The 24,998-nt window shown below is 40.6% G+C and overlaps 1 protein-coding gene across 3 annotated transcripts in view; it reads right to left on the bottom strand.

The window, feature by feature from the left end:
- The window catches only part of ATP8A1 (ATPase phospholipid transporting 8A1), a 100,732-nt gene extending 84,560 nt beyond the window's left edge, over positions 1–16,172 (bottom strand). For all 3 annotated transcript variants that reach the window (XM_058024035.1, XM_058024036.1, XM_058024034.1), the window contains exons 1-5: positions 16,062–16,172; positions 8,207–8,321; positions 6,934–7,033; positions 6,142–6,240; positions 3,085–3,130 (exon numbers count right to left, since the gene is read on the bottom strand). In XM_058024035.1, coding sequence (XP_057880018.1) covers positions 3,085–3,130; positions 6,142–6,240; positions 6,934–7,033; positions 8,207–8,321; positions 16,062–16,110 — 409 coding nt within the window. In that variant the 5' untranslated portion in view covers positions 16,111–16,172. The remainder of the gene's footprint in view (positions 1–3,084; positions 3,131–6,141; positions 6,241–6,933; positions 7,034–8,206; positions 8,322–16,061) is intronic.
- Positions 16,173–24,998: the final 8,826 nt, after the last annotated feature.

The raw sequence follows: 24,998 nt of genomic DNA, 5'->3' as shown, positions 1-24,998 counted from the left end.
TAAGGGATCGCACCCTTTCACTGTGTTTTCCGGCTTTCAAACCATCAGGAAGCTTCAGTTCCCAGTCAGGATCAAATTCTTACACAAGAGTATGCTGACTTCAAAAAAGTGGATCAAAATCTGGGACTACACATGGCCTTTACATTTAAGTCTTCTTGGAGGTTCTGTCCAGACTGACTCCTCTTCTTGTGAATCTCAATGATATCTGCAATCATTACTTAACCTGCTTAGTAAGTCTTCCCCTTCCTTCCCCAAATTTATTAGTGTTGATATGCTCAGGGCAATGGTAGATGGGGCAGTCTCCCTTTCTGACAGCAAGTAAGACATTTTAAAGACTGCCTCACCAACCAGCTGATCATTATACAAAATCTATTTTGACAAACCATTTCCCTCCGCTGGTAAAACTATAGATCCAGCATGATGACTGGTTGTAACACTGTCCTAAGGAACCCAACACCTTTGGGTTCTTTGTGCTGCCAATTACCTATTTGCATCCCCTTGTGTCAGCAATACAGCTACAATACAGCAATACTGATGGGGCCATGGCACCAATCAGATGAAAGAATTGACAAGAATTAAAAATATACCTTGCAGCAGTCCAGACAACTACTTTTCACAAACAGTTGCAGTTTAATAACTGCCACTGGAGCTCTGCAGGTCTGAAATATAAGTATGTCACCAGATGTGGCCAGGGGCTTTGTAAGAGGGGGATTCTGCCTGCAGAGGGAAGGTCCTGTCCTGCCATCACCCCAGGCCAAGGTGCTTGCTCTCACTGCTTTGTGCATGCTGCCTCCAGGGTTTGCTGGGCCCTTTGATGAGCCAGTTTAATCCACGCCATGGAAGGACACTATCATTTTTTCTTTCTGGATTTGTTTCTTGCTGGTTTAACTGGTTAAAATCAGCTCAAAAACAGGTGAGTCAGACTCATGAAAACATGCTGAGCCACCTGAAATCTCAAGAGTACTCCAACCCTAACCTTTGATCGGGTAAGCTTTTAAGGACAATTAACACACACTAACATTCAGTTAAATCCATTTTCTTATGAGAACAAAAAGAGAAGTGATGCTGTTATGCACCTTTTATATAATCGTTAGAGAACTAGCACCATAAAGTCTTCTGCAGCCTTTTTCATTTGTATCTCCCACTTTTCAGCTTTATCAAACAACTAATTTTCAAAAGCATTTTCCATCTGCCCTACAGAAGGCTGCTTCACCAAACTACAGAAATGCAGATTTCATCCTGTCAGAATATCTGATGGTGTCCTCCTGTATCACACATGTATGAAGCCTGAGGCAACAAAAGATTATCCCCAATGCCGCCTAATACATCCAAATCTTTTGCAAAAGGTTTTTTTATAGTAAACTTTTAGAAAGTTAATTACTAATAGCTGACTGAGATACAGATCATTATTAAGGAACAGAAAGCTGAATGGGGACCCATATCCAGAATCTACACGTGCTCATGTCATTTCACTAACAATTCTCTGTGTTTAAAAGGCAACCAAAGGTGGAGCTGCACATACAATGTACTATGCACATCGCTGCTTTCCAGGGGCACAGTACTGCTGAATACACGAAAACAAAGTAAGAGAGTACCATACTGATTAACTTTTTAATTATTGCTATGACAATAGATTGTACTTGACAATATATTTAAAAATTGATTTGTCAGGATGCGTGAATCCTGCATGAGCTTAAGAAATGCGTTTCTCAGTGTGAGCAGTATTTTATTTATCCTTATCACACATTTAACTTCCCAGATACTCTTCTGCACACATGAAACACTCAGGAATTCTAGGAACAGTTACCAAAGACCCTGATGAGAGGTAACCAAGAAGAGTCAGAAAATAGAGTAAAACAAGCCTTTTATTAAAACTTTGTATACTGTGGACAAAAAGAAAAATTGAAAAGGCATTTTAAGACTTCACTGCAACCAAAACTGTTTGTAATCTCAAAAGCTATGAGTGGTTGATGAAAGAATGTTGGATGTCAATATTAAGTCTTTCTTTGCTTTTATGTATTGCTTATAGATTATCTGTTTCTCCAGGCCTCTGCAGATTTCTGTTTCTGTGATTTCAGTCAACAGTTTTGCTTCCTCACCCTAATCTCTCCATACCTGCTATTGAGCTCAGTAGTTTCTACATGCTCAGTAATTTCCTAAGCTATCCTGCCATCCAAGCCTCCCTAAATTTTACATACAATTTAGGTAGGCTTTAAGATTTTTGTTTCCAGTATTAAGCAGTGCTACACAAATTTTTAAGTGATGACTACATTTCTCCCTAAAAAAATAATTGTTATTTTTATTAGATATTTAAAAGGATTCCATGTAAGATTTTTCTCTTTGTGGTTTTTTTCGTATTCTCTGGAATCAAATTCACATGACACTCATTCCTCCTCCTGTTTATAAAAACAGGATTGATTCCATCAAGAGAGGTCTACCTCAGAACAAGTAACATGAAAAGTTGAAGAGCTGCAAAGCAGGAACCTAAATTTTGACATACTACCTGACAAACATGTTTAGGATATACTAATATCTCCCTCACTTTCTGAGCTAAAATAATCCCAGCTTTATATTTTATCAAAATCTATTAAAAAATCTACATGCCAATATTTTGGTTAGGGATTGATTTAATAAAAAACCCCAACAAATCAAATCCAAAATAACTCCATTAGTGTTTTTTATCCACAGTTTTGAAGCAGCATAGAAAGACAGTTCTATTCTTTTGATGCTTCCTTCCTATTGCTGGCTGAAAAAAAATTATAATTAAAAGTCTGCATTTCTGAGTACAAATATAATGTAGGTCCATTAAATATACAGGTGATTACAATCTTCTAATAGTGATATCACCTGTGCTAAATGAATAAATGCTCAAGTTTCTTAGGAACCTCACAACCTTAACCTAGAACATATTCTATTTTGTAGGGATAACATCACTGCAAATTATTAGTTCAACTGTTTACCTTAGAAATTTTGAAGTAATCTGCACATGTGATTTCCCACTCAATTATGTCAGCAGTTTGAGCTGTATTACTACCATGTGAAAAAATTCAACAACCCCCCTAAAAAGATTTAAAAATTTCTTACCTTGAGTTTGTTTCTTGTTCACTGCATTATCAGCTTTATGTCTTTTCTAAATTAAAAAATGCAGAGTGGTTAAAGACTTTTGTTGATAAGATAAAGCTTTCATACTTCTAACAAAAAACCCATCTATTAGCCCCTCCTACTCATCTATTCACTACACCACACAAGTATTTAAACAGGACTATTAATTACTTGCATAGTTATGCAGGAAAGTCACATCCAGTTCCAGGCTAATTGTACTGTACTAAAATATCCTTTCATGTGGGCAATCTCTATCTGGACAAGTTCCTTACATAAGGAACTGGTGCATTTCAATGCTGTAACTTTGTCCTTTCCTGGAACTGGGAGATGACTCCACCATAGCAAAGATCATGGAACAATTCTTCATCTGAGGGTCTCATACAGACACCTGAAGTCAGGCAATGACTGTGTAAAGATAATGACTCCACTTCTACAAAGCTGCCTGCAGACTTCAACAACAGTAACAGACAAACAAATAAAAAATCAACAGCACACCCCCCCACAAAGAGGCTCCTCAGTTTTAATATAGCTATGAGACATATTTTGACAGTAATCTTTTGATACAGCTACTAACAGCCAGCATTTTCAAGGTATGACCAAACTCAGAAACAAAAAGCTTAGGAGAGTACTAGTTTAAACACACTATTTAGGATTCACGAACTCAGTTTTTCCTGAGCAGGAATACATTTTATAAAATTAATTTAAGTAGAATTAACTGGTTTAGGTACACTTTTTAAACAGATGTTCAGAATTCATGCCTTTGTGATACAAACAAAATCAGAAGCAATCTTGTAAAATGGAAGAAAAATAGCTCAAGATACTTGAGTGATTTATTGCCAATAAAATGTTGATTTGACTCTGAGCTAGCAGCTCTTAAAAGGTCACCTCGTAACTTTGCAAAATTGAAATATTATTTTTCCTAGATTTTCATAGATAACCAGCAGGTTCTCCTTTCAAAAAGATGTCTGTCTGTACCGATAAATAACCTTCAATCAAAGGGAAAGCCTAACTTGACCATAGCAGATGTCTATTTGCCCACAGGGTGAATCTCCTCCATTTTGAAAAAGTGTTTTCTGAGGTGTGACAGGTGAAAATTATTGGAACCAGTTGACAATCTAACACTGCATGTCACAAATCCTGCTAGCACCTTTGAACCATATATGGAAAACACATGCTGTGTATGAATAGTATCTTCTGCTAACATCTTTTTCTTCTTGGTATTTCATTCCAGAAAGAGAAATATTTGGTTCTTGAGCTAAAAGTATTATTTTGACAAGTGTATTTGTTATTATCAGTATACAAGGTTCCCATCCAAAAGCTTTAATATTAGATGAATTCATGGATATCCTAGATATTTCACTGTGTAAAAAAACTGAGACATAATGAAAATTATAGGTTAAGGGAAAACACTGTGAATATTTTACTATGCAGAAAGTGGTCAGCTTTCTCAGCAAGCAAATGGTCCAGCTGTGTTGGTTTTGGGTATCTCTGTAGCATTTGGTAATGAGAACTTTATTTAGCTGGTATATGCAAAACCCACTATACCTGATCCCTGTCTTTCTCCCTGCCACACAAAACTGTACACTTCAAGTTACAAAGAGCAAATGGTAGAAATAAATAACAAAAGAAAAGCAACTGGATGAGATCATTTTAAAAAGAACTCATTTTAAAAAGAACACTTTGTACAGTAGCAGCAGCTTCAGTTTTATATTTGCCTAGACACTGACAGATGGTGTAAGTCTGTAAGCATTAACAGCAGAATGGTTAAAAATATCTAGAAGAACACGAATTGATTTTATGGCTTTTTTTTAAAGGGGGTTTTGTTTATGTAAAGAGAAAGCAACAAAGGCATTTAAGGAGAACCTGACTGTAAGGCAGAAAAAACTAGAAATTCCAAATAGAAGAAAAATATTTAACGTAAACCTCATTGTGTCTTGCAGGACCCCTTAACTCTGTGATCCAGGAGCTTCATACAACCTAGGGAGTCAATATCTTGCCTACCATCCATTCACAGAGGTAACTGAGGAGAAAACCAATCAATAAAGGCCACATGGGACGAAGCACTCTCCATCCCAAACCTCCTTTGCAGCTCAACACTCTTCCCCTTGGTCATGTTTCTGCATATGCATTGTAATTCTGCTCAAACACAATAAATCTGGAGCTCCCAGGCAGCTTACTATTTGTGTGCAAGGAAAGACTACACAACCTGCAACCCTTTCCAAAACTCAAAGAGAAGAGCCCACAAACAGAAACACTACTCCTCTACTGGACAAGACACTGCTGTATCATGACATATCTAATGTCTTGTCCTCCTAACATACCTGCAGAACTAAAATAAAACAAAAGCAGATAAAGAAATTCTTAGTATATAGAGTTATTTGGTAAATATTAAGATTAATTTTTTAGATATAAAAGACATCAATTAAAAGACTAAATTATTTTAGGCAAGTTAGAGAGACAGGTTTCTATCATATAGTTTTAGTGAAGAGAGGGCAAGAAGGTACTCAGAAAACCCCAACATCTTTTGTATGAAGTGAAACATAGACTGAAATTCCTTTCTTTCCCTCAAAATAAAATAAATCTGAATGGATGCTTCTGTGTTGACAATGTCTCACCTCTTTTAAAGTTTTCTTTCCATGCAAGAAGAAAGCAAAACAACCACTACCACAGACAGTGACTAGAAAGAGCCTAGGAAAGCCTAGCATAGGTGCCTAACAAGGACCTATGTCTGTTTCTGGCCATCAGGAGTCGTCAAATCACACTCAGCACCAGGAAAATTATAACATTTAGGAAATGCAAACAGTTAATTGCACTGGACTGGAGCAACAGGAAAAAAACTGAAATGGTCTATTCCCCATTTGTTTAAAAAAACCACAAAAAGTCACAACAGTGAAACTAAAGATTTTATGCACGGGACTTTAGAAACAAAGAGGCGCATCAAATGCTTGGATCTGGATTTGATAACCAGGAAACATTTTTGTAATATTATAAATGAAAAATATGATAGCTATTTACAAACTATTGCTATTAAATACTTACAATATCCTCTATTATCTCCTTCACTGCAGCTACAGCTAAAATAAATAAGAGAGGAACCAATGTTGTGTAGCGTCCTGTTGGTGATACATCAGGTATTTGCTATTAAAAAAAGGAAAAAAAAAATATTTTTCATTGCTGGTTGAAAACATTTTTAATACAAGAAACAGTACTTTCTGTGCAAATAAAGACACGTGAATTCACTTCTTAGACTCAGTGTTTATTATTTCCAAGAGAGCTTTATAGTCTTCAATTCAGAAGCAGCTGATACAATAAAAGAACATCTGCACTTTAAGCAGTACAGTGTTCAATGGTACTATTTCCAAAGGTTTCAGTGTTTGCAGAATATTCACCTTCCTTTTCTGTTTCAAACTGAATTAAAATTGGCATTTATAAAATATAACTAAACTTTCCAATTTAGATTTTTGTTAACATAGCTCCGTATGTTTTTAGACTTACCCTCTAGAAGAAATGCACTACAAGTAACAGTTTTCTGTACATGCCAGATATTTTTAAATGGAATTTTCTTCTCGCAAGTCTTTTTGACAGCATTTCAGCTATACTTTACCTGTTTTACAGAAAAATATTTCTGTGCATTTTGTTATCTTCAGGGAGCAAGAAAGCCACAAACACAAGCATTTTATTAAAGATATGTCTACATGGTACAGCTGTTCTGATAGGCCAGCTAGCTTGGAAAGAACAGTAGAGCAATCTCAAGTATCTCAGTATCTCTGTCTATAATATAAATGGTCTCTTAACAAGTTTAAAACATTAGAATCCTATTGTTGATCTTACCTGAAGCAATGCAATAAAAAGAAAAAATGCATTAGCAGCTCTTCTGAACTGGGAATAAAGGAACCTTGGCAGGAATGTGATTATGTTGTACTTTGCAGTGCTGAGAGGAAGAGACAAAAACACATGCTATTATTACAGAACAAAAACTTCTTCAAATGTATTCTTTCCCTTTTAGTTATAGAAGCTTTCAAAGAAAACAATTTGCTTTTTGATTCTAAACTGATAAATACTGGATATTAAGTGTGCTTTTGCTAGCCTGGAAGAAGATAATCAAATTTATCCTAGCAATCCTAGCAAAACAATCTCTGCTAAGCTGTCCTCATAAAATGTTTGAGCTCCCATCTCTCTGTCAGCCTTTTACATCTATTTAAGAACAGACCACCACCCTCTATGGTTCTAAAACAATATATGTAAAAACAATCATGGTAAAAACTTTTAAGCAAAAGGCCTGTAAGAATATTTTAACTTATTTTGAAGTCAGTCATATTTACTTTGACCTTGCATAAAACTGTCAAGGGGGGAATGCATGTATCCTGCAAAAGCCCTCTACTCTGTAACCAAGCACAAGACAGAAGGAGAAGTTCTATACACCAAGAAACAGCATCTAAAGTTTCTCAAGGCCATGGAAATCCCCCCCCCCCCATTATTCTCAATGTCTACAAAATTTCTGCACATTTTCAAAGCTACCTTCAGAAAATACATCTACTTGGGACAGAGGTATCTTTGCTGTTCATTTCCTTTGAATTTTAACAACAGAAGTGAGGATGTTATCAGATCTAAACACACATTACTTATGAGTATTTACTGTATGACTTAAAATTCATCAAAAGCAAACAAAAAAACATCAACAAAGTCCCTAAAGCCTGAAACTGAAAACTAGTCTCTCAGGCAACCACAGCATCTTTGTAACTAGCTGACTGAAAAAGCCAAGTGTTTCCAAAGCACAAACAATGCTGTGCTCAAGTACAGCATTCAGCTGCCAGGAATGGGTTCAAAGATGAACTCAAGTGAAAGCTGAAGAACAAATTCATCCTCTAGGGATACATTGATGGTACAGCTGTAAACCAGCTGTATCTTCCTCATTCCATTCTTAAAAATTTAGGAGGTCAAGTTTGTAACTGAAACAGTTTACTTGTCTCCTCATCTCACTTCATTCCTCCCTCCAGTGTCTAAGACTGTCATTGGTGGCCAGGAGAAATGACAGAAGTAGAATTAATGAAACCTTTTCAATTTTGCTATTCAGCATGCAATGCTCTGGTGTTTTTGTTAATACCTGACATGATTATTGCAGAATTTGGTTAGCTGGGGCTGATTGATGAATATAGTTCTCACTTCCTCTTGATCAGCTAGGGAAGTTTTCTCTGAAATATCCTCTGTCTTCTCATAGCCTGTAAAAACACAGCATGATTTTCCATATAAATAGATTTACTTACACAAGATTCAAAGCACTTCATGAGACAAAAAGGGACATTTATAGTGGATGTGAGCTCAATGTATTTGTATTTCTCACAGGTAATGACCCCTGAAAAAACAAAAAAGTTGTTTTTATATATTCAAGATGCTCATTAAAACCCTACGCTCCCCATAGACCATCCTTACCTTGTAAAGATCACTGAGAGTGGCATAACTGTGAGACCTGCCAGCTCCCTCTGCATTCATGATTGCATCTTATTAGGTTCATGGACTCTTGTATTGCCAGTTTGTTCCACTGTTCCCTAAACTGATCATTCTCCACCAAGGTAAGTCTTTTTTGTTTTGGACTTTCTAACTGGCATCAGGAACCTGGGGTTCCTGAAAGCTGATCTTATCAGTAGAGACCAAAGGGGAGAAGACACTGTTTACTGCATCCTATTCTGTCTTTTGTTTCCAGGTTTGCTGTGGCATGTAGCCTAGAGGCATCACCCTTCTCAGTCATCATCTTCCTGCTGTTACATCTCAAGGAGAACAAGAATGGCATCTATAAGGCACTCACCAGGTTGAACCCCAGGTAGGCCGTGACTTTGCCACCTAAATCTCTCTCTCTACTCCTCTACAGCCACCTGCTGCTGCTTTGACCTCTTGTAGGTTCACCTTTTTAAATGTGAGCTTTGTCAGGGACTCCTTGCTAATTCACAAAATGGTTTGGTTTGGAAGGAACCTTAGAGATCATGTAGTTCCAACCCTCCTGTCACAGGCAGAGAACCTTCCAGTCAATCAGGTTCCTCAGAACACCACCCAGACTGGTCTTGAACACTTCCACGGATAGGGAGTCTGCAACCTCTCCAGGCAACTTGTTCAATGCCTTACCATGCTTATAGTAAAGATCTTCTTCCTAATATGTAATCTAAACCTACCCTCCTTAAGGTCATTCCTCCTTGCCCTATCAATAAATGCCCTTGTTAAAAGTTCCTCTATAACCTTCTTGCAGGCCTCCTTTAGACACTGCAAGGCTGCTAGAAGGTGTCCTCTGAGTCTTCTCTCCTTCAGGCTGAACTCCCTCAGCCTGTCTCCATACACGTGTTCCAGCCCTGTGATTAACTTAGTGGCCCTCCTCTGGACTTGCTTCAATAGGTCCATGTCTTTCTTATGCTGGGGGCCCCAGAACTGGATTCAGTACTCCAGGTGGGGTCTCACAAGAGCAGAGAAGATGGGCAGAAGCACCCATCTGCCCACTGAGGTGCTGACACCTGCACCTGCTGGTCATGCCTCTTCTGATGCAGCCCAGGATGTGGCTGGCTGTCAGGGTTCCAAATGCACATTGTCAAATCCTGTGAAGCCTCTTGTTCACCAATACCATCAAGTCCTTCTCCTCAGGGCTGCTGTCAGTCAACTGCCCACAGAGCCTGTATTTGTGCTTGGGATTGACCTGACCCAGGTGCAGGACCTTGCACTTGGCCTTGTTGAACTTCATGAGGTTCACACAGGCCACCTCTAAAGACTGTCAAGGTCCCTCTGGATGACATCCCTTCCTCCTGCATGTCAGCCACGTTACACAGCCTGGCACTGTTAGCAGACTTGCTGAGGGGTCACTCAATCTCACTGTTAAATCACTGACAAAATGTGAAAAAAGTCAGCTCCCATACTGACTCCTAAGGAATGCCAATTGTCACTGCTTTCCACTGGGCTGTTAACTGCAATTCTTGGAATGCAACCATTCAGCCATTTCTTTATCCACTGGGTGGTCCATTCATCAAATCCATGTGTCTCTAGAGACAAGGATATTGTGTGGGACAGCAAAGCAAATGCTTTGCTTCACCCAGTCCTTCTGTCACCTTGGCTTGATTTTGTGCTCATTGTGATGGACCAATCTTTAGCTGGAAGGATGTGATCATTGGAAACCAAGGCCATTAAGCTGGTTAATCTTAATTGGTTGGTCTCACTGGTTAATGAGATTCCTTCACTTAGTCCAGATTTTCTTGGTGACACTAGCCAGAGAAGTGGCATCAGTGTATTCTTCATTTTGTGTGTGCTTAGCTTGAAATAGTTTTATTAGACTCATTGACATCCTAGCACCTGCCTCCACTAGCCAGTGGAAGCTGAGCTTTCTGTATATTCTTCTGTGAAGAATCTTGTGCCAGCCTGCATCCCAACTTTCATCTGTAAAAGGGGACACCACTGTATTCTTCCCTCCAAAGGCTTTTCACCAATGTTTTGTCAACCAGTCAGCCAATACACTGCTGACAACAGGCCCAAGCAGTCTTCAGGCTGGAGCTTGTAAAGTACCAACAGGTACAGCATAAATCAATCACCATGAAGTCTTAATGGTGATTGCTACCAATACTGTGTGTATACAGTTTCTTGTTAAATATACACTGTTCATTCTGTATGAGAACAAGAAAATGACACTTAAAATATATTATAATGCAACTGAATACATCAGAACGTATAGCATGTCAAGGATAATTAGGGCTGTATATGAAAACTTAATGCTTATTTCTAGCACGTTTCATAAATGCTTGCAAAGGTGTTAGGCAAAACCCAAGCCATTATCCAGTCCACTGGCCCAGTACACTGCTTCTTACCTATTCAAAATATATTTCAGACACTACTTTGCAAGGTCACGTCTCCACACATTAAGAAAAGGCTCAGCAGAAACTTTTTATTTCATCCCACTTCCCATTCATAATTCACAGACTCTATTATGACACAGGAAATCCCCACTACTACATTCACCTCTGCAATTTTTCTGTTTCCTTCCTTACCCAATGAAAGGCACACACATTCAAACATCAGTATTTGTCTCAAGAAGTCTCTTCAGAGGAAGGACAGCCAGCCTAACAGACTTTACAGGTGCCAACAAAACACTCCAGGAACCACACAAGCTCATTTGGCAGCCTAACCCAGCAAAAAACCCATAACATCTGCAATAACAACAAATTGCTAATAAATAAGTAACCAATGAAACAAACAAACAGCCCTCAAACCAATTAGAGCTTCTTTCAACAAGAGCACCCATTGAAGTCCATATTTTGATTCCAATAATAAATTTGGAAGAAGCCTCTCTCTTGAAACACTCAATATTTGTAGGGACTCCTCCTAATCCAGTCTTGATTAAAAAGTTTCTATATTTGTAAAACAACAACAGTAAATTCCATACCCCTAATTTTTCCTTTAGGCAGGGTAGTTTAAGACTTTCAGCTTTCATTCCTTCAAACAGTCTCATTTTCACTACAAGTTTGTAATGTTACATACACATATACTACAATACGGAAATAAAGGGAAGGAAAGAAAACCCTCAACCAAATTGCCAAAAGGATTTTAATACACCCTTCTTTATTGTAAAAAAAATCTTTTTTATTCTCTAAGTAGAGCTTTCAAAACCTTTGAAAGCTGATGCTGTAGCCAAGAACCTCTTATACAACTAAGTGCTGTGGTTTAACCTGGGAGCCAGGTAAACACCACACAGTCACTCACTCGCCTACCCCAAGTGCTGAGGCAGAGAATCAGAAAAAAAGGTAAAACTCACGAGCTGCAATAAAAACAGCTTAATAAGACAGAAAAAGAAGGGAAAATCATGATAAAAGAACATACAAAACAAGTAATGCACAAATGCTCACCAACCACTGACCAATGCCCATCCAGCCCCTGAGCAGCAGGCTGCCAGCCCCCAGCCAACTCTCCCTGGTTTTGCTGTTGCCATAATACCAAAAGGTCTGGGATATCCCTTTGGTCATGGCACGCAGCTGCTCTGGCTGTGTCCCCTCCTTTGCCTTCTGAACTCCCAGCCTCCTCCCTAGCCAGGCAGAATGAGATGATGACAAATCCTTGATTTAGTCTAAGTGCTGCTCAGAAACAGTTGAAACATCAGTGTGTTATCAACATTATTCTCAGCCTAAATCCAAAACACAGCATTGTATCTGCTGCTAGGAGGAAAACTAAGCCTATCCCAGCCAATGCCAGAATAGTGTGTTTGCTAGCTTGTATTTCTGAAGCACATGGTATAGTTCAAAGATGGAATCTCTATGAAAAAGAAAGTGCCTTCAGAATTACTTGTTGCAAAGCCATGACAGGGTTTCAGTGACAGGATAGGCACTGGGAACCTGACCCATCAGTCCGTTCACCTGAGGATTCAGAGCACAGAAGGAAATTTAAATGACCTGCTCGAACCTGCTGGTACCACTGAGATGGCCAAGCCTGTCTCGAACTAAACCAAGATTTTTCCCTGTTGTGAAACACTGGGATCAAAACACACTTGGCACAAATAACCCCCAGACACAAGTGACTATAACGATCACTACATCTGGTAAAATGTTATATAGCCCTAAAGACCATAAGCAGAAATACCTAAGCATACATCAGGCACTACAAAAACTGACAGTCTGCTGAAGACAATCTGATGACCACTACAGAATTTCAAAATATATTCTTCATGTGAAAGAGGTCTCATTTTACCCCAGTTCACCTTCACCTAGATTTTGTACAAGAACACCAACAAGAACTAGTTATTACCTACTAGTTTTAGTAGGCAGCATCATGGCATCTCAACTCTCTGTCCTTTCTCAATGACCTAATACAGTTCACTGAACTCCACCAACACAGAGAAGGATTAATGCTTCAATCTTCAGAGAACCCTAATAAGACTTGAGAAGAACAATTCCACTTTCCCAGAACCTCTCAAAAGAAACAGAATTACTTGAATGATCCAATTTCATATTATTTAATGGATGCATATATTAACTGTGAAGCTATATATAGCTAAAATAACCACAGTTAGTTACTGTATTTAATAAAACTTTATGTAGGCCACACTACTAAAAAATTCCCCTTGTGTTTTGCAATTGCAGAATACATGACACCAATTTCCAACATTTGTTTAAGAGGGCCAGATCTTCTGTGCCTTGAGAGAGACTTAATTGATACACATACCACTTCAAAGTGGTAAGCAGCACCTATTTCTTGCAAGAGGATAACAGATGCAAAAACCTATTAAAACATGGTTAAACCTGTTAAACCTATTAAAACATGCTTGGTTATCCTTCACCAGCCATGAAGAAATTTGGAAGAATGGCACAAAATCAGTAGTTCCTTTTTGCTCAAATTCTTTTCTCTACGCAGGTAGCATATTGGCTTACAGACCTTAAAACACCTATAATTTTTATTTTGCAATCATTTACAGACTGTAGTGTCAATTCTTCTGTGCAACTGTGGACCAGTTTTTGGGAATGCTACATGTGCACATCGTTCTGACAGTTCTGATTTAGTTTGTTTCATCTGAGCAAAACATTTGATTTTTTCTAATAACATTATCACTATCACTTCATGTGAGAGAGAGCTTAGTTCTTTCTGAGATGGTGTTCAAGGCAGTCCAGCCTGGTAAGGTAGTTCATGATCCATGGAAAAGGTCTCTGAAGCAGGAATTAGTTGCTGCAGTGACAGGAGAGAAAAGTCAGATTTTAAGCCCAAAGATACAATACAAAAATTCTAGACTAAGGCAAGTAGCCCTGTCTGTCAGACCCCCACCAGTCTTAGGCTAAGGAATGGTCCACACTATGACAGAAGTCATGGAAGCTGTTGTTTGTGATTACAGCATTTCCAGAGTTCCAAGAACACAGAGGGACCCTGCCAGTAACAACTCTGCACTGGGGTAAGACTTTGCCAGAGTTCTCTGAAAGAAGCTTTATCATCACTTGGCACAGTGCTTATCTAAGAGACTTGGGCTGTTGCCAGAACTAGGGTTTGACAGTTCCTTTATGTCCCTGTCAAATACACAGCAGTGTTTTAGAAAACACTCTGTTTTAGAAAAAAAAAAAAAGAAAAAAGTTCTCTGTTTTAGAAAACAGTAGCATTTATAAAGAGCTGTTTAGAAATGGCAAGTATGTAGTCTAAATGTATGGTGTAACTGGACTTGGAATCACTCATCTCACAAAGAAAAAAAAGAGACTAATTGATGTTGGTTTCACTGTGAATTATATCTAAGCAAAGACTAACTATAGATCAAATTAATTACTAAATGTCACATTAATATAAGAATAAGAAAACAGATTTCAAATTTTTTTTAGTAGTACTATATATATGGTAAAGTACAGTATGAGTCATATAGAATCAATTCAACTTGTGTAATAAAAAACTATCATGGCATTTTGCAAAAGTTAAGTTTCTTAAAAGATGGTTTATACCTACTGTCAGTCCTAAAGGAAGTAGTTTTGGTAAGCTTCTTAAACCTAGTATTTAACTGCTTCACAGTCATTCAACCTTGAAAAATAAACCAGACTTCTTCTTTTTTTCCTTTTATTGCATTTGTAAATCTTAGATAGCCAGTTACCTTTAGGAAACACCACATTTATTCCATTAACAACCATTAAGAGTTCTGGAATTAGATAATTTTAAAGAGAGCATCCATCTTCCCAATTTATTTATGCAATGCTCAGCTTGCAGTGAAAACCAATTGTCTGGAACAAGGGTAAGTGAGAAGGAATTGAAATTAAGCACTGAAAAATTGGACGTTTAACTAGTCTCATTATGTGCATCTACTAATCACTGTGAGTATACAGGACTGCTGCTCTGGTTGTAAACACATTTCAGAAGTGTTCCTGAAAGGATGCACTTTCTCCCTTTCTTCTTAGAAAGATGCATCCTTCCATTTCTTTGCCACTAACATTTCCTAGGCAGAGGCAGAGCCAGACCTCCTACAAACCTACTTTTGATGGAGGAAGGCATGAACATGGTAAAACTGCAAAAGAACATCCATCTAACAGCCCACTTCTAATCTATGATTCTTTGTGCTTTTCCTTGCACAAAAGTGAAATAAAATATTCTTTGTTTGGAAGAAGGAAGAAAGAGACAGGGAGGAAGTTTCTGCCTACCTATACCAAACAAAGCACAACAAAACAAACAAACAAACAAACAAATCAACTGGATATATGGTTTAAGCAAGGAAGCTTTCAGACAAGGGGATAAATCCAGCAGAACTGCCTCAATACTTCTTATGCCATTACCGGGACATTGTTATTGTTACCTACAGCAACCAAAAATCACAGGCAGCCCCAACACACCGCTGCTTCGGGGTCCACGATTTCAAATGTTACTTTTGCATAAAATACACCTTATAGTAATGTAATTCCACAGGAACGATTCTTTTCACAAAGCAGCTGCTGACACGTTACCTGGGGTTAAATAAATCCACTTAGGCACGAGACTTCAGCGCTGTCCGAAGCCTCCTGGCACAAGCCGTGTATCAGAAACGCTTGTTTCTGATGGTCAGCGCACACGTACATGTCACACACAAAAGAGGGATTCCGGATTATTCCTGGGCCGAGGACCCCAGGCCCTGTGCCCCCGCTGCCGCCTGGGGCCGGCGGGCCGAGCAGCCACACACCCCGGGGAAAACGAAACCACCGCTGCCATCGCTGAGGGGCAAAACGCTGCGCGGGGCTCGCCGGATGTAGACAACCATAAATACGAGGCCTCCCCGACAGCACCGGCAGCGCTCCTGCCCCAGGCTGGGGTCGCTGCCGCCGCAGCCCCACCGGGGGCGCACGGCACGACCGGAGACGGGGCTGAGGAGCGCGGCGGCGGCGCGACACCGGCTCCCACCGCCCCCTCCCGGCCAGGCGGCGCAGCCCCCGCCGCGGCTCTGCGCCGGAACGCCGGAACGTCGGCCGGGCTCCCCCGTCGCTCCCTGCCGGCGCGAAGAGGCGGGCGGCTCTTACCCTCTGCGCGGGAGCGGATCTCGGACACCGTTTTCTGCACCGTCGGCATCGCCGGGGCGGTGGCGCGGTCGCCTCCCTCCAGCGGCGCGCCCTGCACCTGCCGCCCGCCGGAGCGCGCCCTGCGCCGCTGCGAGGCCCGGGGTGAGGGCGGCGGGTCCCGACGGCGGCGGCTCCTCCAGCAGCCCGAGGCGGCGGCTCCGGCAACCCCAGGCAGCGCCTCCCTCCGGCTGCGCCCGTCCCCGCTGGCGCCGCCGCTGCTCACTGACAGCCGCGGCGCCCGCGCTCCGCACTCGCCGGCCCCCTCCGGAACCTACCAACTCCGCCCTCCCCCCCCGCCTCCCTGTCCCGAGGCGTCCCGCCGCTATCTCCCTGTCCCCCAGGCTCGGGCTCGTCGGGTCACCGCGCCTAACTGGGCAGCGGCACTACGGCGGTGTGTGTCCCGCCTCTGGAGCGAGCAAAGGGCTTCCGATGCGCCCCCCACCCCGTGACGCGGGGGGAATGGAACGCGCCGAGCCCTGGGCCGCTGCCCGGCGCTGGGGGCGGGCGGGGGAAGCCCCGGGCAAGGTCGCCCGGTGTCTCCGGCAGCCGCGGCGGGCGGGACCCGTGACGGGGCGGGGAGGGCCGGGGCCGGGCGGGGTGAGCGGGGCCCTGCCAGGAGTGCGCAGCCCGGTGGCCTTGCTGGGGGGCAGAGATGGGGGGCAGCGGGCCCGGCGGCGAGCCGGCAGAGCTGCTCAGGCGTGATTGTGTGCGGAGCGACTCCCCGACTCCCGCCCTCTCTCTCGTACGGTGCTGAGCGAGGTGGATGTGGAGCGAGGGGCGCGGCGGGGGCTGGGAGGCGTTCATCCGGAGAGGGAATTGAAACCCTGTTCCATAGCCCTCATTCAGGCGAGGAGAGTGTTTGTGCCACGCTCTGTTTGACAGGCAGCCTTCAAACTCTCGCCCGACTTTTTATTTTTAGTCTCAGTCAGGGTGCCGCAGCTTGACAGCCGTGAGTCAGTGTGACTCCGAGCGCTGCTCCCGAGCGGGCTGTTGGAAGGAGGTCCCCGCCGCAGATGCCTCGGGCGGAAGCAGCAGCAGCAGCAGCGGCGGCACTTTCACTTCGGCACTCGCTGTGAGCGGGACTCTGGGGTGACGGCAACAGGCTGAGCAGTGCGCCTGCCGCATGCTGCCCCCCTGCCTCCCGAAAAACTGCCACAGCCAAAACAGCATGCGGGAGAAAATAGGAAATGGGATGGTGGAGGCAGGTCTGCTTGGCATAGTCATGCCTTGCATCTGTTTCAGTCGGGCATAAAGCATACTGGCTGGCTAGAGGATGATGGAATGGAATAAAGCTGCTGTTGTCTCGTGTATCTTGAGAGGATTTGAGGCTGACGTGTCCCCTAAAGGCCACCATTGTGTCCTCAAGAAAGTACATAACACAGATTACAGATGTAGAATTGCTGCTGTTTTCACTATAGAGGATATACAGCCACTATAAGAAAATTATATATATATATATATATATATATATATATATAGTCTTTCTTGACAGCAACAGAGTGAACATTTGATAAAATTGTATTAAATTTAATCTTGGTAAATGGATCAAGCAAAACATGTAGATGTTGTTGGTGTTTAGGGTTTAGTGATGGACCTGGCAGTATTATGTTAATGGTTGGACTCAGTGGTCTAGAGGTCTTTCTCAGCATTAATGATTTTATGATTCTATGAAGCAGTGCTTCATTCATGGAGGAAAGTGAACCAAGAATTTGTTTTTCTTCAATGCTGAGCTCAGATATCAAGGAAGAGGAATAATTTGCTTCAGAGAAGACTGCATTAGGGAATAAATACTGTGGGTTTCTTTCAAGTCACAGGTCAGAAAACCTGCTCAAGAGTGTCCTTCAAAAGACAGTGCTCTTCTGCATCATCCTGTGCAGCAATCTGTGTGGGTTGTCTGTGTTTTTGTGGGTTTTGAGGTTTTTTTCTTTCTTTTCTGAACCAGAAACAAGGATTGTAGAAAGATGCCTCTTCATGCATTCTTCTGGTAAAACAAAATGCCGGGAAGCAACATGCATTGCTCATCCAGTTTTAAGAAATGCTCAGTGTGGGTCAGTCAGCCGTGGGCAGTCTTGGCTGGTGCAAATTACTTTCAGCAAGAAACAGCTTCTAGTTTTCTGTGACATTCCATTGAAGCCTGACTGAAGCAGTAATTTAGGGGACTCATATATATATATATATATAAAAAAACCTCCCAGCATCAATAGGGCCTTTTTGTGAAAGAGAATCTTGAGGGGGGTGGGAGTGGTGGTTTGCAATTTCTAGCAGCTTCACTATTGTTAAAAGGCTGCAACCAAATTGTGAAATTCGCTATAAATCAATATACATGCCAGTCAACATGCATTCCCCCCAAATTACTGCAGTGCTGGTGACAAATAGGATTGTCACTTAAATCCACATTTGGATGCTGTTTTATGTCTAAACTGGGTTTTTTGGCTGCAATATCCCTGGCAAGGGGTGCTTATTACTGATACCTTTGGGCAGCTGGAAGTGTACCCTCTTGAGAACAGAAGATACTATAACAATGCTGCCAAGTGTAATTTAAAATTGTGAATAGTTATTTTACAAATAAGGCCACTATCCACCTCACAAAACAGCACAACAAAAATATTGCTAGCCTTAATCTTGATATACTTTTGTGTACTCTGAGTTACTGTGAAACCTTAGTCGTCTTTAAAAAAAACAACAACCAAACCTTTTTTGAAGTTATAGCATGAGTAATATTTGAAAGAATGAGTAAGGTTTTTTAAATCTTATCAGTTAAGAAATTCTCAAATTTTTCAGGTTTTATTGTACAAAATCTCAATGGTAAGATAAACACGTTTAACCATTTAGTTACACAACAGACAGTTAAACCAGATGTCATCCAAATGAATGAAACTCAGCTCCTATATTTCCTAACAGTCCCCATCCACTTGCAACATTACTCCAGGAGAAGCACAGTAGTGTCTGTTTCTTCTGCATTTCCCCTAAGTGATCTGCCAGCAAAACCAGCTGGCCCTTGTGTTTATTTCTTTCCTTTGCAAGACAACTGTATGAACTCCATCCTTTCACCTCTTCTATGTAAATGGAACCTGTGTCACTCAAATTTCCAACTCCACATTGCACCCTTCCTGTTTTGATACAAACAGGTCAGAAAAGCCTTCTGCAGCTTTTTAAGCTGAGAGTATGCTTAGTTTATGCACTTGAAAAATGTGCTCTATACTTAAGGAATCCAATATTTAGCTTTGGATCATCACTTGTTTGGAATGTACATGACAGGGTTGAAAAACAGAAGCAAGTCAGTCTGCTTTCCAACACAGCTATAAATTAAACAATATGCCTATATTCTGCTTTAAAGATTAGATGACACTCTTAATTGGGTTTTCTCTTCAATTTCAATGTGTATTTTGAAATATGTGGAAGCTCTGGTGAAGCAGATAGAAATTTATTAGCATTAATTTATTAGCACACCCTACCTTTTGGAACAAAAGATGACAGAAACCTCGTTTTTAAAATATATGCAGAAAAATTGCATATTCATTGGGAAGAATAAGTTATTTCAGACATAAAATGTCTTGCAATGACAGCTGAAATGTTGAGCTAGTAAAAGAAAATTGTGAAAGGATACACGTTTATACATATGTCAAAAATATCACCTCCACTACTCCATAGTTTGATGATTTGACTGAGCTGTGATGATCCAGTCTTACATCACCATTTCATCTGTAATGGCTTTCAGGGGTGACTACTACACCCAAATCAGATCTGTTCTTGAAAATGGTATAAACACTTACTTTATTAGAAAATATAGGCATTTCCATTCTTTCTGATTTACTAACTGTGCACTGTAGTAGCCTACCAGAGTAGGAAATACTCCATATAAAATAACTGCGTATATAAAGCAGGATAAATTAGTTCTGCAGGCTTGAAGTTTTCACAAATTTGACACACATAAAATTTTAGTCTAGATTTTCCCAGTAATGCTAATAATTCATATGAATTTTCAGGGTGCAGTTTCCTTTTGTGATATATTGATAAGTGGCCAGGTTTCATACAGTAGTGGAAGGGAAAATTAATACTGTAACTTTTTAACTTTTGCTGCTTTTCCAGAGCTTTGTGGAAAGGATTTCTGGTATATGTCTTTTTCTGCTTCATAGTGCAGGAACCGATGGCTGTGCTATTAATCTCAAACTCTCGTAATTCTGAACCATTACTTTTGTAATTGAATATACAGGATACTCCCATAGAATAGAAAATGTCTAATGAAATTTTATAAATAACTACATCTAAAATTCAAAAAGGTATGGGGAAGCAACCATTTTAGATCAGATGAGTCTGTAATTTACTAGAAGGCTATGGATGATATTGCTGAAGGCAACTAGTTCTGTGCTCAATGGAGCAGTAGCTTTTTTTTTTTTTTTTCTTTGACCCTCTGAAAGGTTAATGATTACAGATTTTGTGTACTGATTTTTAAATCCATTCTGCATATGTTTGAGCATAAGCTTCTGCTAACTATATATAAGAGAGATCAGATTAAGTGCTTTAAAATTCTTCTTGAAACCATTAAAATGTTAATTAGTTTATTTACAAAATGACATGTTAGCTCATTATTTTCTAAACTTTGGAATTTCTCATGTTATGTTTTATCTTCTCAGGTAAAAATATCTCCAAATTTTTAAAAAATATTTGACTTTGCAGATATTTCAAATATTTCTAGTGAAATTCTTGACAGTTATTTTGGTGGTTTAACAGGAAACATCAAATCTTCTGTTTGCCCACATGTTACATCTGTGAAATTTTCATTATAGAATGTGCTTTTTTCATACAAGCCAGTGTAAATTTATGTTGATCGTATCCTTTATGATTATGAAGTACAAAACTTCTCCTTTTCTGAGGCAAAGCATGTTAATAAAAGAAACATCAACCCCCTGAAGTGGATATTTAGACATAGAACATGCCACAAATCACATTAAATAATTCAATCTCTAGGCTGATTTATAGAAACCTGTGAAGGCATTCCTGTTAGTTTCTCCCTCAGCTGCTGTAGCAGTACCTGACTGCATAAACAAATCATAGGAAAGCAAGAAAACCCCAGACAAACAGAAACAAAGCAGATCCAGATGTAGCAGATAGAGATGCTACATCTGTATATCCTGTTCTTTGTAGATCAACTTCCATACCTCAGACTAAAGATCCTTTACTCAAATTTTCTTTATAGTCCTATACATTCATGTTCGTGGCACTGAAGGAAAAAAATACTTACTCATATATAATTCCATGGGATAAAACCAAACTCATGGTTGCTTGTAATGGAAGTGTGCAAGAACATCTTCTCTGGTGTGCATCCTGTAACACTGTGTGGCAGCATCATTTGCTGCAAGCACATCAGACTTGCAAGTTCCTGGAAAGTTGTGATCTCACATGCTAAATGGAATTGTGGTAGTTGGAAGCAGTCAGCCTAGATGTCCACAATGGTGCAATACATTTATGGCCAGTTCTTAGTCTGTTTTGTAGCTTGGCCTTGAAAAACAGTACAGATATTATTAAATGTGCCATCAGGGGCATTCCTTTTGGTCAATAAAGTTAGTGTATCAGTACTTCCTTAAATCTACTTCATTATCCTTTCCTTTCATAACTTCATTTTTACACATGGAGGGAAGGGAAGTTACTCTTTATCTTTTCCCAAAACAGGATTTGCTAGAACTCAATTTGCAAGAATGAGGGATGGATATAGACAGAGAGGCTACGTAGGAAGAGATCTCTGGAGACCTCTGCTGTCTTCTGTCTGTGGTGCCATATACGTTAGGAGTTGTCACACATGACTACATGACTTCCACATTTTCAGCTTTAACTTTGGAAGCTTTCATTTATCTTTTGAACAGAGATTTTAGAGATTTTTTTTTCTTCGTTTTTTTTTTTTTTTTTTTTGCAAGGGCATGTAATAATAGGACAAGGGGAAGTGGCCTTAATCAAGAGGGGAGGTTTAGATTAGATATGAGGAAGAAATTCTTTCCTGTAAGGGTGGTAAGGCACTGGAATAGGTTGCCCAGGGAGAGAGATTGTGGACTCCTCATCTCTGGAGGTGGTCAAGACCAGACTTGATTAGGCTCTGAGCAACCTGGTTTAGTGGAAGGTTTCCTGTCCATGGCAGGGGGTTTGGAACAACAATATCCTTAAGGTCCCTTACTATTCTCTTATGATATTAACATGAATAATGCCAAGCCTATCATAATGAGGCCCTGGCCTCAATATTGCTAAGAATAGCGCTTAGCCCTTCAGAGGAAGTCAGAGAATCAAAGAATCAGATAATAAATTGAGTTGGAAGGATCATTGAGTCCCATTTCTGATCCTCCCCCTGCCCCAAGAGTGACACCATGGGGCTGAGAGCATTGTCCAAATTCTTGAACTCTGTCAGGCTTGGTGCTTCCACGAGGAAGAGATCAATGTCTGCCCTTCAGAAGGAAGATGCAACTGCAATGAGGTTACATCAGTCCCTCTTCTGCAGGTTGAACAGACCAAGTGACCTCAGCTGTTCTTCATGTGGCTTCTGCTCGAGGCCCTTCACCATCTTTCTTGCCCTCCTTTGAATACTTCATAATATTTTAATATCTTTCGTATATTGACCAAAACTGCAGACAGGACTTGAGGTGAGGCTGCCCCAGTGCAGAGCAAAGCAGGACAATCCCCCCCCTTTCCTGGCTGATGATGCTGTGCCTGATGCCCCCCAGGACAGGGTTGTCCCTCCTGGCTGCCAGGGCACTGCTGACCCATGTTTAACTTTCTGTTGACCAGGACTGCCACGTCCCTTTCTGTAGCACTGCTTTCCAGCCTCTCATTCCCCAGTCTGTCTGTACATCCAGGGTTTCCCCATTCCAGTTGCAGAGTCTGGCTCTTTCCATGTTGAATTTCATTTGGCTGGTGATAGCCCAGTCAGTATTTCAGAACTTCATATGGTGGGTGACTGCTCAGTTCGTCAAGGTCTCTCTGCAGGCATTCAAGACCATGTAAGGCTGGGCTGAAATGATCATCATCGTGGGTTTCCATGGTCTTAAGTCATAAATATAGGGCCACAGTAGAGGCAGTTTCTTACAGGACTGCCAGTGCCTACCTGCTGGACCTCACAGGACCTTGTCATGATATAACTGGTAAACTGGGTAAACAGGAAGAGCAGTTGTGGAAGAGCAGGCAGTTAAAGGGGAACATGAATGTGAAGGTCTGCATGTGACTCTCTTGAAAGTCAGTCACAAGTGAAGAAAATAAGGGAATTCATCATGCCTGAAAAAAAAAACCAAACCAAAAAGGCAAAGATTTGAACTCTTGTGAGGCTATTGGCCTTCACAGTGGGTTCAAGGCTATTGTAGCATTCTGCAGGCATTCCTTGATGTTTCTGAAGCTGTGGCAAACACACAAGTATACTTATTTCTCAGCAGACAGAAACAGTCATGCTGATAGTTTGGGTATAGTGTTGTGGTGAGCGGATTTATCCACAAGGAAGATGGCACAGGAGCAAGCACTGTTGGCACATAAAGAAAATGGATCAGGGAGAGTGTGGCCAGCCAGATGGCCTCTTTGTGGCTGATCACATGCTTATGCAAATACTAGATTAAAACCACAGAAGAGAAACAAAATGCAGATGTTTATACTAAATTGGTTTCTTCTGTGAGGGCAAATCTTATAAGAAAAAGCTAAAAAGGTAATGACTGGTAGCACACACAGGTCTTAATTACACAGCATGACAATTTAATTCTGCTGTTCAGTGATTACTTTCACTTTAAGAAATCAGTGGAAATTAAAGTTATATAATTTTACATTGATAAAAATAGTAGAATTCATTGCTATTTTCCTCCATTTCATGCTGGCTTTAACACTTACAATTTTAAAGATGTTAAGACACTGCGTATGGAATAACTGGGTCGTGAGGAAGGCTGCTGAAATTTAAATTGAAAACAGCTGGGATACTTTTCCAAAAAACTGTTAAAATACTTGTCTCCAATTAGATACATGTTTTTGGGAGAACAAGCAGGGGGAATAAAGAGAACGTATACCACAATAAATGCTTTCAGTTTTACAGGCAGTCAGTTACAGAAAGCACTGATAAGAGATTTAAGTATCTATCCTAATATCAAGGCAGAGATAGCTAAGAGCTCTGATAGCAAGCATATTAAAATATGAATAAAGAGAAGAAAATCATAAACCAGAAGCTCATTATCAGTCTAAAATCCACTAAAAAACTATCTGTTAAAGAAAGCAATGTAGTGCATGAGTCAGCTCTGTGTTTTGAGGAGAGTGAGCAGGTGTCACTCTCTGTAGTGGCAGGGCAGTACAGTGGGCACTGCCTGTAGTGCCCTCCTGCAGTGTAACAGATTTGAGGTTGGAAACTGCTCTCTGTGCCTTCTTGTCTCTTCCTGATTTCACTGCATCCAAATATGAGCAGCCAGCGTTTGGGAGAGAGAAAATGGTGTGGTGAGAGATTCCTATTTTAAATATTTTCAGATTGTTTAGTTGAGAAACTGCAAAACCTTTGCAGACATGCAGCTGATCTGCCTAATTGTCAGAGGAATATTTTATGACATTGCTCAAAAAAAGCTGAGAATAAAGTCAACTTGAAATTGGGCAAGTCATGAATCCAAACATCTGAGCTTGCAGATTCTCAGTGCAGGCAGTATTTGACAGCCAAATCTCTGAAGGTTACACCATTTGCTGGGATTTGAAGGACAGAGCAGGATTCCCCTCTGTGCTACCTTTTCCCAGTGTCTTTCCCAGATCAGGAGGGAATGTACTAGATTAACATTGAATGACTAAAAAAATTAAACTTCCTATGTTTTTCAATTTCACTTTTGGAGAAAATTGCATGAGGAAGATGAGGTGTGATTGCAGCACTGAGGACTGGAGTCAGGAAATAGTTGTAGATAGGGAAGG

The sequence above is a fragment of the Melospiza georgiana genome, chromosome 5, assembly GCF_028018845.1.
Source record: "Melospiza georgiana isolate bMelGeo1 chromosome 5, bMelGeo1.pri, whole genome shotgun sequence".
In the NCBI taxonomy this organism is placed as follows: Eukaryota; Metazoa; Chordata; class Aves; order Passeriformes; family Passerellidae; genus Melospiza; species Melospiza georgiana.
The sequence above is the reverse complement of the archived record's forward strand: the minus strand, read 5'-3'. Positions and strand labels throughout refer to the sequence as shown.